The sequence below is a fragment of the Somniosus microcephalus genome, chromosome 22 (assembly GCF_052327205.1).
Source record: "Somniosus microcephalus isolate GS21.2 chromosome 22, FLI_Smic_1.0, whole genome shotgun sequence".
Taxonomy (NCBI): domain Eukaryota; kingdom Metazoa; phylum Chordata; class Chondrichthyes; order Squaliformes; family Somniosidae; genus Somniosus; species Somniosus microcephalus.
In genome coordinates this window covers 29,338,285-29,354,409 of record NC_141008.1, presented here as the reverse complement: position 1 = coordinate 29,354,409, position 16,125 = coordinate 29,338,285, and the positions used below count along the sequence as shown (strand labels likewise).

Below are 16,125 nucleotides of genomic sequence, written 5' to 3'. Positions count from 1 at the left end.
ATTTGAAATCACAAGCTTTCGGAGCGCTGCTCCTTCTTCAGGTGAAGTGGAGAAATGCATAAAGACACAGCTTATATAGTCAGAGAATCATGTCAGATGTTTACAGGTAACCTTTCCAACTGCCATTTGTCACACCTCGGCAGAGAGGTAATCACAGCAGTCAAAGGTGTGAATGGTGTCCAAACAGGTCAGTCAGGGAAACATTACATCAAAGAACAATGAGGTGGGGTCACAAGGGGTCAAATATTGCAGATGCTGGGGTCTGTATGAAAAACAAAAAAACAGACAAAAAACATTTTTTTTGGCTGGAAATCACAGCAGGTCCGGCCGCATCTGTGTAGAGAGAACAAGCCAATGTCGACTCGAGTCTGGATGACCCTGCATCAGGTGGGGTTACATGTAGCGTGACATGAACCCAAGATCTCGGTTAAGGCCGTCCTCATGGGTGCGGAACTTGGCTATCAGTTTCTGCTCGACGATTTTGCGTTGTCGTGTGTCTCGAAGGCCACCTTGGAGAATGCTTACCCGAAGATCGGAGGCTGAATGTCCTTGACTGCTGAAGTGTTCCCCGACTGGGAGGGAACACTCCTGCCTGGTGATTGTTGCGCGGTGTCCGTTCATCCGTTGTCGCAGTGTCTGCATGGTCTCGCCGATGTACCATGCTCCGGGGCATCCTTTCCTGCAACGTATGAGGTAGACAACGTTGGCCGAGTCACATGAGTATGTACCATGTACCTGGTGGGTGGTATCCTCACGTGTGATGATGGTATCTGTGTTGATGATCTGGCATGTCTTGCAGAGGTTGCTGTGGCAGGGTTGTGTGGTGTCGTGGTCACTGTTCTCCTGGAAGCTGGGTAATTTGCTGCGAACGATGGTCTGTTTGAGGTTAGGCGGCTGTTTGAAAGCGAGTAGTGGCGGCGTGGGGATGGCCTTAGCGAGGTGTTCATCGTCATCAAGAGTTATATACAAAAGAAGACATTTCCAATTTGGCAATGGAGAAGTTTACTGCTTTTATTGAAGAGGATTTAAAGGAGGATGAGAGAAGCATGTGTGACAAAGAAGTAGGATTAGCGGAAATAAAAGTAGCAATAAGTGGAATGAAGGGAGGGGGAAAGCCCAGGGTCCGATGGACTAAGTGCAGAATTTTATAACAAATTTTTTGAGATTTTAAGGCCATTGCTCTTAGGAGTTTTTAAGGAAATTGAAATTGAGGGAAGCCAGGCCCCATCTATGAGGAGAGGTGTCATAAGCTTAGCTTATATAAAAATAAAGGGGATAGAAGGGATCTGAAGAATTGGAGGCCCATCACATTATTAAATGTGGATTATAAGATTTGGTGAGGGTTATGGCAAATCGTATGAAGGAGGTGTTGCCGCAGATAGTTTTGCCCTCTCAGTCCTATGGAGTCATAGGCCGGGACATCGCAGACTCTGTGGTCTCAATCCGAGATGCGATAGAGCTCATGGAAGAGAGTGGGAGGGAGGCTTATGTATTAAAGATAGATCAAGAGAAAGCCTTTGATAGGGTCTCTCATGAGTTTTTATTGAAGGTTTTGGAAGCATTTGGTTTCGGGGAAAATTTCATTGAGTGGATAAATGTAATGGTTTTTTATCGAAGTATTTTCCGATACAGAGATCAGTGAGACAGGGTTGCCCCCTGTCCCCATTGTTGTACACATTGGTAGCAGAACCATTAGGTTACATGATGCGAAAGAAACAAGGTGTAGTTGAGATTGTGGTTCCCAGTTCTGGGCTGGTGTCGGTGATACACCAATATGCAGATGACACAACCTTAACATTGAGAAATGGGGAGTCAGTGAGGAAAGCTATGGATGTAGTGAAGGAATATTGTAGAGCTTCAGGAGCCAGAGTGAATTATAGTAAGTCCCAATGCCTGGTTGCAGGAAGGGGTAGGGGGGAATGGTTGGGGGAAAGCCCCTTTAAGGTGGTGGAGGTTTTGGAAGTTCTGAGGGTGCATATGGGGTGCAAGAAAGACAGGGATGAAGTGGATGGATTAAAATTGGGAACTAAAGGTTATGAAAATGAAAAAGATTTTGGGAAGATGGGAAAGAAGGTGGTTGAAAGTGCAAGGAAGAGCGACAGTGGTGTCTGCTCTCCTGCTATCTAAGCTATGGTATTTATTGACGGTGGAGGATATTCCTGAGTGGGTGGAAAAGTCCATCCAAGAGGCTTGTGTGAGGTTTTTATGGGAAGGGAAACCAGCCTTGGTGGCTTACAGTACCATCATTGGACGGAGAAATCAGGGAGGACTCAATTTCCCAGATATTGATTTGAAGAAAAAATCCTTTAGAATCAAATGGGTGAAGAGATTTCTTCAGAAGTCAAATACAAGTCTTTGGAAGAGTTGTTTTGAGCATTTTTTTAAATGAAGTGGGATAGGAGGGCAGGGGATATTGTATATGGAATACAATAATATGTTTTTGAAATCGATTAAACTTCTCCCTAGGTTTTATAAGGGGGTTGTAGAGACTTGGGCCCAATTTTTAAAAAGTGTGCAGTTTATGCCCAAGGGGGCTGAGGAATTTTTAGAACAGCCCTTATTTTTGAACAGGTGGGTCAACATCGAAGGAGAGGTTTTATTTAATCAAGCTTTTATAAAAGCTGGTATTATATGTGTGAAAGATGTATTATACGAGGTAATTCCAGGTTGGTTGCTGGAAGCGATAGTGAGGGACATGGCGTGGGAGGAGGATCAGGAGGTAGAAGAAAAAGCAATAGAGATCATGTATGAGAAGATTGTGAGGGCAATGCCACAGGATTGGATGGAAGAAATAAATGCAGAAATCTCCAAAGGAAGTAAAATGCGTCCCGCTTTTCCAAGCTTTCTGCTGGAGAAAGGGGGAGAATTGGTCCAATTTGACCACTGTAATACTCGAGATTTCTATGAGGTATTTAGAGAATGGAGATTCAAGACACCTGCTGGTCAGGAGTTTTTGCAGAGTATATACCCACAGCTGAACTTCAACAGGATTTGGAAGGGAGTGTGGGCGAATTTTTAATGTCCAGAGTGGATTGAACTGGATTTCATAACTGGATTTTTACCATGACGGTCTTGTGCAAGATTGGACGAGTGGAGGGGGCAACTTGCCCAGTGTGTGGGACACGGGATGAGACTCTGTCCCATTTACTGGTGTTATGTCCACAGTTAAATGATTTTAAGTACTATGTTCAACAGTTGTGTGAAGTTTTTTTGCTGGGTGGGGACCGAAGAGTGAGAATGGGAATCCCGTGGGACTCAATTTTGAGATGGGGATTGCAGGAGAATCTGCCCGAGTCTAGCGGAGCAGCAATTAATTTAATGTTCAGTTTGGCTAGATTCGTGATTGTGCAAAGAAGGAATACTCTGTTTTTTTAAGGGGAGGAGAATCAATCTAAAAGAGTATTTTAAATATAAGCTAAAAGATCATTATAAGGCTCTGTGGATGTTTTATTCAGAAAGGAATTTAAAGATAGTATTTTACAATCAATTTTTAAAGTACAATCGATTAATATATGTTACAGGAGACAAATTAAACTTCAGGTTTTGATGTTAAAATGTGGTGGAGGAATGGCTGTGGAGAGCGGCGGAATTGATTTGTATGATACGATGAAATGATCACGATGTTGTAAATGTTCTTAATGTTCAATAAAGTATATTAAAAAAAAAAGTGGGTAGCACACTCACCTCTGAGTCAGAAGGTTGTGGCTTCAAGTCCCACTCCAGGGATTGAGCACATAAAACTAGGCTGACACTCCAGTGCAGTGCTGAGGGAGTGCTGCACTGTTGGAGGTGCCGTCTTTCAGATGAAACATTAAACCGAGGCCCTGTCTGACCTCTCAGGTGGATGTAAAAGATCCCATGGCACTATTTTGAAGAAGAGCAGGGGAGTTATCCCCAGTGTCCTGGCCAATATTTATCCCTCAACCAACATACCAAAAAAACCCAGATTATCTGGTCATTGTCACATTGCTGTTTGTGAGACCTTGCTGCTGCATTTCCCACATTACAACAGTGACTCCACTTCAAAGAGTACTTCATTGGCTGTAAAGTGCTTTGAGACGTCCGGTGGTCATGAAAGGCGTTATATAAATGCAAGTCTTTCTTTTATCTCTCCACTTCTTTGCATTGCTCTCTCTTGGCCATTCTCTTTCCATGTAGCCCTATTTTCTTTTATTTCTGCTTGTCACTCTCGACCGTGCTTATTTCCCCATTTACTTCTCTCTCTATCTTCTCCCCTTCCTCTTCTTTTCAGTAACTCTCAACATATTCTTTAACTCTACCCATTACCTAAATTATGTAATATCTCCGTTCCTTACAAGGTTGAGCAGGCTGGGCCGCTACTCATTGGAATTTAGAAGAATGAGAGGTGATCGTATTGAAACATATAAGATACTGAGGGGGCTTAACAAGGTAGATGCAGAGAGGATGTTTCCCCTCATGGGGAAATCTAGAACTCGGGGCATAGTTTCAAAATAAGGGGTCACCCTTTTAGAACTGAGATGAGGAGGAATTTCTTCTCTCAGAGGGTCATAAATCTGTAGAATTCTCTGCCCCAGAGAGCCGTGGAGGCTGGGTCATTAAATACATTTAAGGTGGAGATAGACAGATTTTTACAAGATAAGGGAGTGAAGGGTTATGGAGAGCGGGTAGGGAAGTGGCTTTGAGCCCAAGATCAGCCATGATCTTATTGAATGGCGGAGCAGGCTCGAGGGGCCAAGTGGCCTATTCCTGCTCCTATTTCTTATGTTCTTATGTTCTTGTGTAATATCTCTGCTTCTCTTTCTTCCTTCCTTCCTTCCCTACATCCATGTCTTTCCCCTCTCCTTCCATGACTATATCGCTTTACATTGCTCATTTCCCCCTCTGGCTTGCTCTAACTGATGGTCTTACAAGCATGTATGTATATGGGTTATGGGTGTACATCTATAGATACACCATGTACACCCAATGTAATGTCCTAGTAAGATCTCCCCCATCTCTCTCCCATCTCACCTGTAGGTCTTGCCATCCCCAAGAATGCCTTGTTCCAAACTCTGGACCAGGAACAGAGTCCTACACAGGGTGGCCCATGGAAATGGAAAGCAGCGGGAGTAACAAATACAGTTGTCAGAAATGAAAATTGTCCTCGTTTGATTAATTGTAGCCCCTGGGGTTTCAGAATCAATGTGGATGAAGGACATTCCGCTCACGTTGTGCAGGCAGTTAAATACAGCTACAGCCTTCCCAGCCTCCACATGTTAAATCCTGGTCCAGAGTTCAGAACAAGGCAGCAGCTCTAACATTCTTGCGGATGGCAAGACCTACAGGTGAGATGGGAGAGATCTTACAAGGACATTACATTGGGTGTACATGGTGTATCTATAGATGTACACCCATCTACATGCATGCTTGTATAGGCATATATTTATCGATATATACATGATGTGTGTATATAGGTGTTAGTGTATGGATGCGCATTGTGTATCAGTAGGTTTATGTAGATGGATGCACAATGGGAGTCTATTGGTGTATGTATTTAGGTGTATGTGGTCTATCTATAGGTATGTATATGATGCACATGTATCGATAGATGTGTTATTTAAATAAAGATGTAATATGTGAATCTACACGGTGTAGCTATAAATGTATGTAAGAAAGAAAGAGAGAAAATAGAAAAGGCAAAATACTGCGGAAGGTAGAGATATCTGAAATATAAACAGAAAATGCTGGAAATACTCAGCAGGTCAGGCAGCATTTGTGGAGAGAGAAACAGAGTTAACGTTTCAGGCTGGTGGCCTTTCATCAGAACTGGAAAATGTTACAGATGTACAGGTAACTTTTTTATCTGGCACACACGGGACCGACGCGGTGCCGGTTCATCAAAAATTCCGGATAACCGAAAGCTATAGTAAAAGATACGGAGCTGAGAGCTCCGTATAAAGCAACAAACCCTGTTGCTAGGTTCAGAACAATGGCCACAAGTTGCAAGCATCTCTGTAGCTTAGCAACAGCTGCAGCCACACCCTTGCACAGCAACAAATGGAGGAAGGCAAGTAATAAAAGTTACCTGAACCTACTCCTGAATTTTGCCGGTTAACCAAGATTTCCGGTTATTTAGGTGCCGGTAAATCGAAAGTTTCCTGTAACTGGTTTTATGCAAGTACAGAGGCAGGGAAAGGGGGGGAAGGGAGGACAAAAGAGAAGGTCTGTGATCGGGTTGAAGGCAGGAGTGATTAAATAAACAGCAGAATTGTTATCAGCACTGGCTGTCTGAAAAAATGGGAGCAGTGGTTATGGTCTGAAATTGTTGAACTCGATGTTGAGTCCGGAAGGCGTGGGTGGAGGTAAGGAATAATAAGGGGAAAAAACACTAGTGGGCGTAGTCTATAGGCCTCCGAACAGTGGCAACTCTGTTGGACGGAGTATCAATCAGGAAATAGTTGAGGCTTGTAGTAAGGGAATATCTATAATTATGGGGGATTTTAACTATCATATTAATTGGACAAATCAAATTGGGCAGGGCTGCCTTGAGGATGAGTTCATTGAGTGTATTAGGGATGGGTTTCTTGAGCAGTATGTAACTGAACCCACCAGGGGGCAAGCAACCTTAGATCTGGTCCTGTGTAATGAGACAGGATTAATTAAAAATGTCCTAGTAAAGGATCCCCTTGGAATGAGTGACCATAACATGGTTGAATTCCATATTCAATTAGAGGGTGAGAAGGTTGGATCTCAAACAAGCGTGCTAAGCTTGAATAAAGGAGACTATGAAGGTACGAGAACGGAATTGAGTAGAGTGGATTGGGAAAATAGATTAAAGGGTAAGACGATACATGATCAGTGGTGTACATTTAAGGAGTTATTTTACAACTTCCAAAAAATATATATTCCACTGAGAAGGGTGTAAAAGAAGCGACAGCCATCCGTGGCTAAGTAAAGAAATTAAGGATAGTATTCGACTAAAAACAAGGGTATATAAGGTAGCCAAATCTAGTGGGAGGACAGAGGATTGGGAAAACTTTAAAAGACAGCAAAAAATAACAAAAAGATTGATTAAGAAAGGGAAGATAGATTATGAAAGTAAATTAGCAAAAAATATAAAAACAGATAGTAAGACTTTTTATAGTTATATAAAAAGAAAAAGGGTGGCTAAAGTAAATGTTGGTCCCTTAGAGGATGAGACCGGGAAATTAATGGTGGGAAATATGGAGATGGCAAAAACACTGAATGAATATTTTATATCAGTCTTTACAGTAGAAGACACTAAGAATATCCCAACACTGGACAAACAGGGGGCTAAAGGGGGGGAGGAGCTAAACATGATCAAAATCACTAAGGAAGTGGTACTCGGTAAAATAATGGGACTCGAGGCGGATAAATCACCTGGACCTGATGGCTTACATCCTAGGGTCTTGAAGGAAGTGGCGGTAGGGATTGTGGATGCATTGGTAATAATTTTCCAAAACTCCCTGGACTCGGCAATGGTCCCGGCAGACTGGAAAACTGCGAATGTAACACCCTTATTTAAAAAGGGCAGTAGACAGAAGGCTGGAAACTACAGACCGGTTAGCCTAACATCTGTGGTAGGTAAAATTTTGGAGTCCATTATTAAGGATACAGTAACAGGACATTTGGATAATCATAATTTAATAGGACAAAGTCAGCATGGTTTTATGAAGGGGAAGTCATGTTTGACAAATTTGCTGGAGTTCTTTGAGGAAGTAACATATAGGGTGGATAAAGGGGAACCAGTGGACGTAGTGTATTTAGACTTCCAAAAGGCATTTGACAAGGTGCCACACAAAAGATTATTGCTTAAGATAAAAAATCACGGGATTGGGGGTAATATTCTGGCATGGATAGAGGATTGGCTATCTAACAGAAGGCAGAGAGTTGGGATAAATGGTTCATTCTCAAACTGGCAATTAGTAACTAGTGGTGTTCCACAGGGGTCAGTGCTGGGTCCCCAACTCTTTACAATCTATATTAACGATTTGGAGGAGGGGACCGAGTGTAACATATCAAAGTTTGCAGATGATACTAAGATGGGAGGGAAAGTAGTGAGTGAGGAGGACATAAAAAACCTGCAAGGGGACATAGACAGGCTAAGTCAGTGGGCAGAGATTTTGCAGATGGAATACAATACTGGAAAGTGTGAGGTTATGCACTTTGGCAGGAAAATCGTAGAGCAAGTTAATATCTTAATGGCAAGAAACTGGAAAGTACTGAAGTACAAAGGGATCTGGGTGTCCTGGTGCACGAAACTCAAAAGGTTAGTATGCAGGTGCAGCAAGTGATTAAGAAGGCCAATGGAATGTTGGCTTTCACTGCTAGGGGGATAGAATATAAAAATAGGGAGGTATTGCTTCAGTTGTGCAAGGTATTGGTGAGACCGCACCTGGAATACTGCGTACAGTTTTGGTGTCCATACTTAAGAAAGGACATACTTGCTCTCGAGTCAGTACAAAGAAGGTTTGCTCGGTTAATCCCGGGGATGAGGGGATGGACATATGAGGAGAGGTTGAGTAGATTGGGACTCTACTCATTGGAGTTCAGAAGAATGAGAGGCGATCTTATTGAAACATATAAGATTGTGAAGGGGTTGGATCGGGTGGATGCGGGGAGGATGTTCCCGATGATGGGTGAAACTAGAACTAGGGGGCATAGTCTTAGAATAAGGGGGCTGCTCTTTCAAAACTGAGATGAGGAGGAACTACTTCACTCAGAGGGTGGTAGGTCCATGGAATATGCTGCCCCAAAAAGCTGTAGAAGCTACATCATTACATAAATTTAAAACAGAAATAGACAGTTTCCTAGAAGTAAAGGGAATTAAGGGTTACGGGGAGCGGGCAGGAATTTGGACGTGAGTCTAGGTTCGGATCGGTCATGGCCCTGTGGGTAGCGGAGCGGGCCCAGGGGCCGTGTAGCCTGATCCTGCTCCTATTTCATGTGTCTAATTCTGTTAGATTCAGGAGACGGTTCTGTGATAGTGGATTGGCGGTTAGGATCAGATCAGCCATGATCTTATTGAATGGCGGAGCAGGCTCGAGGGGCCGATTGGCCTACTCCTGCTCCTATTTCTTATGTTCTTATGTTCTTATGTAAGGATGTAAAGTGCCTCATTGAAAGATTAGGTGCTGGTCTTCAAGCTTCCATTGAGCTTCATTGGAACAATGTAGGAGGCCAAGGACAGAGAGGTCAGAGCGGGACTGGGACGGAGAATTAAAATGGAAGGTGACTAGAAGCTTGGGGTCACGCTTGCAGACTGAATGGAGGTGGTCAGCAAAGCGATCACCCAATCTGCGTTTGGCTTTCCCAATGTAGAGGAGACCGCACCGTGTGCAGCGAATACAATATACTAAATTAAAGAGAAAATAGAATGCTGGATTATGTAGAAAAAAGAGTAGACTATCAGTTAGAGGTCAGATCGCACCTTGAGTGCTGTGTCTGGTTCTAATCCTAAAGTACAAGGGAGACATTCAGGCACTGGAGGCAGTGTAGAGAAGAGCTACGAGGCTGATCCCTAATGTCAGAGGCCTGAGGTATAAAGAAAGGCTGGAGAATCTCGAGCCAAGAGGTGCGGCTGGGCAGGATCATCACCCACCTGTCTGCCCCAGTCTCAGATCCTGGGGACAGGATTGTTTCCATAATAGAGGCAGGTGCTACTGGGGCATTCGCCTTACGGGGGCACCAGAGTTCCAGGGCAGTACGTTGCTGGAGGGTGGGGTGGGTAGGGGGCTGTTCTGGCCAATGTGGCTGAAGATTAAACTTATCTTGATTGTTGCTTTAGTGTCAATTTGCCATTTTTTCTTAATGACGATTGATCTCTGAGATGGATTGCTGTTTAGATACGGACCTGTTGGCCCACTTACACTAAGTAGGCCTGCTTCCCGCTGTATGTTGGTCGTATGCTGGGCTGGGCTGGGCTGGCAGAATTTCTGACGGAGCCGAGCATCCCAGCAATACCACTTCCAAATGTGATGTTAGGATGGGCTTTTGTGGGCAGAAGCAGCGCTTGCCAGGATCGGGCTCTGCCCCAAATTCCTCTTCCCTCCCTCTCCCCCGGCTCAGATAATGATTCCACGCCTAAAATGGGTTGCAATTTACAGTCATTGGACTAGTCTTATGGTGGAAGGAAGATCAATGAATGAAACAGCTGAAGATGGTTCACCTGAGGACACTGCCCTGATGAACTCAGCAGTGATGTCCTGGGCCTGTGACGATTGGCCTCGACCATCTTTCTTTGTGTTTTGTACGAATCTCCTTAACTCCATTGACTTCAGTTTTGCCAGGGTTCCTTGGTGCCATACTCAGTTGAATGCTGCCTTGATGTTGGGGCAACTGCTCTCACCTCATTTCTGGCATTTGGTTCTTGCGTCCATGTCTGAATCAAGGCAATGGTGAGGCCTAGAGCTGAGTAGTTCTGGCAGAACCCAAACTGAGCATCAGTAAGCAGGTTATTGGTGAGAGGGTGTTGCTTAATGATACTATTGATTACTTCAGGCATGTCTGACAGTGTGAGTACTTTTGCATCTATTGCTGTACCAGTACTGTGCAAACTTGGGTAGTTGTGCAGTACCCACCATTGCAGAGGAGATACAGTCTGTGGCGACAACAGGGTATGTTGTTGGTGTTCATTTACCCAGTACATCACACGCTAGAAAACTCTTGTAAGTTCCAACGTTACTTGAACAACAGGTGTGTGCATCTGCTGTGATAAACATATAGATACATCCTGTGAGAAGTAAGTTTCATTCATGGTCAAAGAACACCTCTGCCTTAACAAGCTGAGCTTAACGTGGCATATACTGCACGAACCAGTTAAGATCTGAAGTGATGCTGATTAATTTTGCTGAAACTGTTTAACATTTTGCTGCCATTATTTTTTTAACCAGATCACATTTCATTTTTTCTTTTTTACTTAAACCTTTCCTTTGGCATGCTCCTTTCTCTCCACTTTCCCTGTTCTTCACTCGCTCTGTTCCCTCTGCTTGCACTGCCATTCCCTTCCTGCACTGAGATGGCAGAATATGACATGCCTCAGGGCAACTCTGAAGATGGTGAGCACTCTGCGCATTTCCACACAGAGGATCCCAACACCAATGGGGTATTTCATCCTCACAGTGACCACTGTTGCAGAAGGACAAGTTTCACAGAGTGCTGTGTGGATCAGAAAAAGGTAACAATTGTGCAGACTGAAATATTAATCATTTAATGGCTAGGAATTGGACAGTAACTCCTTCATTCTCCATATACCGCTGATGATATTGCTTCCCACTCTATATTTTACCATTACTATCAATTAGTAATGCAAGCTCATTGTGTACTATCCGATAGTAATGTTTTCTCATTATTTACTATCAGTAATGTCTCATCAATCTTTACTATCTGATAGTACCGTCTCCTTATTGCTTAGTATTAGATAGTAACAATTCTTTAATGTATAGTCTGTATCAGATAGTACCATCTCCTTATTGTTTAGTATTAGATAGTAACAATTCTTTAATGTATAGTCTGTATCAGATAGTACCATCTCCTTATTGTTTAGTATTAGATAGTAACAATTCTTTAATGTATAGTCTGTATCTGATAGTACCATCTCCTTATTGTTTAGTATTAGATAGTAACAATTCTTTAATGTATAGTCTGTATCAGATAGTACCATCTCCTTATTGTTTAGTATTAGATAGTAACAATTCTTCAATGTATAGTCTGTATCAGATAGTACCATCTCCTTATTGTTTAGTATTAGATAGTAACAATTCTTTAATGTATAGTCTGTATCAGATAGTACCATCTCCTTATTGTTTAGTATTAGATAGTAACAATTCTTTAATGTATAGTCTGTATCAGATAGTACCATCTCCTTATTGTTTAGTATTAGATAGTAACAATTCTTTAATGTATAGTCTGTATCAGATAGTACCGTCTCCTTATTGTTTAGTTAGTATCACATAGTAACATCTATTCGTTGTTTAGTTATTTTCAAACAATTTTGTCTCTTTAAAGTTTAATCCATTACAGATAGTAATACTGTATTGGATAGGAACATCTTATTGTTTAATCTATATTGGATAGGAACATCTCCTTGTTGTTTGCTGTCAGATAGTAAAGTTTCCTCATTGTTTACTAGTAGTTTACAATATCTCATTGCTAAGTTAGTGTACATCTCTTCCATTTTATAGGTGGTTATCCTTCCTTCACAATTATAGCTTAGATAATAAGCTTGTGTTCTAAATCATTTTTATCTTTACAATTTCAACTTTTTAAATGTTATTATTTACTGCTGTCTTTTTCCTAGGGAGGCTGAGATAGTTCTCCCTGGTGACAACAGCACGGATCTGGATGCTGTTCATTCACTAAGTATTTAGGAGACCAATTTCAGAATTCTAGGAATCATTCCAAGCCCCCTCATACTCTCAGCCTCCCTCAGGTATCCTACTTGTCACTGACAGACTCATCCTCAACTCATACCCAAATGGAATTCCTATTCCCGGGCCTGAAATCTGAATTCTGGATTATAACTGGGAGTGGAACACTAGTGGCTGACTTATAACTGGGAATCCAACATTGTGACTGATTTATAACTGGAAATCTAACACTTGTAGCTACTGGAGTAGTTACCCCAGTCAAAGTTGCTTATTTAGACTATACCCTGAGTTATAACACTAGTTTCTAACAGCCATATGGAGGCAATTCTGATACATAATTCATGTATGATGACAAATTATCAGTATTTTTTCCAGTTTAGTCCTTTTCTCTCCTGAAGGTGCCCTTCAGTCCTTCAGCCAAGTGTTGTTCTTGTATTGACTAGTGCATTTTGACAGGCATTTCAACTACATATTGCATCACAGCTGCGCCTATTTCTGTCCTCACTCGACAGCCACACACATGCACTCTTTCACAAGATCACAAGATAATTACAGATGAGAAAGACCATTTTCCCATCTTAGTCCATAAATCAGAATGATCCTAAAGTCCTCCCGCGCCCCCATTGCAGCACCCAGTTGGTTTCTAAATGATTCCAAGGATTTTGTCTCCACTAATCTATCCAGGAGTCTGTTAGTTGATTACTATTTCCGTGCAGAAGGATTTCCTGACATTCTAGCGGGGTATATTGAAAGCAATCAGAAGCAGCAACCCTGGTCAATTTCCCCTGCTTTAGCTGAGGTTAATTGTAAGACCCCCAACTGGTGTCTGAGATCAGGTAACGCAGGACAATTCAGGAATTGAACATGGGGCGTTTGTTGTATATGGATGAAATGTTTCACCAGCAGTGTGTTTACCACTAATCACTCAGGAAGCTGTTTAAATTATTAATATTAAAACCCATTTTGAGGCTGTTCGAGGAGGTCTCTTATTACACATTCAAAAGTATGAAACATGTCAACCTTTAGAGTTTATTGAAGCTGATTCGCATCATGAGACAAGTACACATTATCATATGAACCTTATAGTCTGTTCAGTTTTGCATTTATGATCAGCTTTACTTATTAAGAGAACTGCTCCCCTGTAACAAAATAGTAAACAGCCGGGTGTCACCCTCGTATAATTTGTTGCTAAACGTGGCTGTCTTGTGTTTCATTAACAGTGATGGTTGGTGTAGTATAAACAGTTTGATAGTGAGGGCTACATGGGGTTGTTCAGCATTAGCCAAGCTTCACATTAAATCATTATTTTGGTTGAAATTAAATTAAGTTTCTTTTTGAAAAATGGAAACATTCACTTCTTATAATGTGTTTTATTCATGACTTTGGTTCTGTGTAACATTTGATTTTCTTCCACGCTACCCAATATGTGTTCTCTCTCCTTTCTCTCTCTCTGCCTATCTATCTGTGATCTCTTATAACCTCTGGTCATCATATAACCCCTCCCGTGTTTGTTTCCATTTTCCCGCTAGCTTGCTCACTTTCTGAAGGAAGACTCGGATGACTCTGAAGTAGAATGGATAATGAACGAGTCTGCCACTGAGAGATATTCTTTACGTTCTGCCCAGGCGAATTCCTTATTAAATGTAACATGTCATGAAAACCTAGGGAACATACCTGCGTTGGGAATACCAGAACAGTTAAGTTCATGTTTGCCAGGAACGTCAGATGTAGAGAAAGAGCAGCACTGGAAGCAGAAACTCAAAGGGCAGCAGGGCGATAGTCTTCTCGTGGCTGTCGAGACGATACCACCTAACTGCACATCCAGGGCAAGGAGTCCTTGGGGAAAACTGGACCCGTACGACTCATCTGAGGTAATGTTAGAAGAATTAGAAGTTCCAGCAGTGGTTAAGTAAATTAATCTGTGGTAGGAGTGTCCAACCTCAGTCCTAGGTCCACATGTGGACCCAAGTCCTGGCAACCTCACCCTTGAAGCCCAGGCAACTTGGTTGCATTTGACCATTTATATTTTATATTTGCTGGTTCGTTCTGAATTTTACAAAGGTTTGGGAAAGGGCCCTTTTAAGTGCTTTTGCCTCACTGGTGGATAAATCAGAACTCCAAAATATGTCCACATCAAAAGTTTGAGATGCATGCATATGAATGGGACCATGCATATTATGGAAACATGTACATTAATAGTAACACACATATTAATGAAATCTGCATTCTAATGGTAACATGCACATTAATGGCAACATGCATGTTAATATAAACATGCATAGTAATGGTAACACGCATATAAATGAAAACATGGATTTAGACTTTATATGTGGCTCCTGAGACTCCATTTTACACACCTAGGTGGCACATGAAGACGAAGAAATTTGGACACCCCTGGTCTATGGTATTTTCCCATGCTACTTGTTACAGCAGTAATTCAAGACAGGACTGAATGGTTCATGTTACGATCACGAGTCACAATTATCTGCAGAGCAGTAACAGACAACAAGGATACTTAATGTTTTATGAAACTTAAATATTTAACAGAAATTAATTCTGGGCAGTCACAATCCAGTTCCTAATGGGTATGGAATTTGGCAGTATATTGGCCATCTCATTCAGAGAGGACACAAGATGGATGGTGTGGGAATTGGAAAAATGTCACACTGGTATAGTAAGGACACTACTGAGGTTGGGACTGAGGCACATAGTTGGAGCAGAGTAGATGAATCTTTATTCTGCTTCTAACCGTGCAGCACCTGACCTGGGAGTGTGTGATGCGGATGAAATAGAAAGCGTTTCATAGTCCAGCACTAAAATCCCTGGCCTCAGTGAGAAAATCGATGAAGTCAATAAAATATAGGACCCAACTGATCCAGAAATGCAGCGCTGTTGGAGCCCATGTGTTATCATAGTGATCTGATAATCATTTGGTAATGAGGTAGTTGTATTGTCTGCTTACAAGTAGCAATTAACATAGGGTATGTTGGGATGAATATCTCACCATCTACAGCAGTGTTTGTGACAACTTTATTTTGTACTTAGATATGGAAACCTGGTGGTATATTTTCTTCTAGTTGTAAAATGTCTCAAAATAGTAAAAGTGAGTAAACTAGTGTGGAATGCTGATATTTACTAAAAAGGGACTCAGAAATCCATCGTAAATACCTCAGTGTGTATTCTTTTTATAGGCAAAGTGTTGTTAGTCAAATATTTAAAACTTCCTGAAAAGGCTTATTAAAGTTTGGTTAAGTGCTAGTTAATACCAAGGAGAGTCTCTCTGAAGTGAAATGGAGAAAAATATGAAGATTTCCATGGGGGTGGGGGGGAGGGAGTGGGAATGGGGAGACTGGAGAAGCTGGGGTTGTTCTCCTTAGAGCAGAGAAGATTAAGGGCAGATTTAATAGAGGTGTTCAAACCTATGAAGGGTTTTGATAGAGTAGATAGGGAGAAACTGTTTCCAGTGGCATGAGGGTCGACAACCAGATGACACAGATTTAAAATAATTGGCAAAAAAACTGGAGGGGAGATGAGGAGATTTTTTTTTTACACAGCGAGCTATGATGATCTGGAATGCATTGCCTGAAAGGGTGATGGAAGCAGATTCAATAGTAACTCTCCAAAGGGAATTGGATATCGATTTGAAAAGGAACATTTTGCAGGGCTATGGGGAAAGAGTTTAAAGAGTTGGCACATGCACATTGGCCTGAATTCTGTGTTAATATCTGATTCTAATATAAACAGAATGGCAGGTAGAGACTTCCACTCAGATCTG

At 41.9% G+C, this 16,125-nt stretch overlaps 1 protein-coding gene across 9 annotated transcripts in view; it reads left to right on the top strand.

The window, feature by feature from the left end:
- LOC147102126 (septin-5-like) overlaps window positions 1-16,125 on the top strand; it is a 136,181-nt gene that overhangs the window by 36,332 nt on the left and 83,724 nt on the right. For 2 of the 9 annotated variants that reach the window (XM_085964353.1, XM_085964351.1), the window contains exons 2-3: window positions 11,007-11,158; window positions 13,880-14,221. In XM_085964353.1, the coding sequence (XP_085820479.1) occupies window positions 11,015-11,158; window positions 13,880-14,221 (486 nt within the window). In that variant the 5' untranslated portion in view covers window positions 11,007-11,014. Of the gene's footprint in view, window positions 1-5,012; window positions 5,307-9,775; window positions 11,159-13,879; window positions 14,222-16,125 lie in introns of those variants that run through there. The other 7 variants (XM_085964349.1, XM_085964346.1, XM_085964355.1 and 4 more) reach the window with 5 other exon arrangements.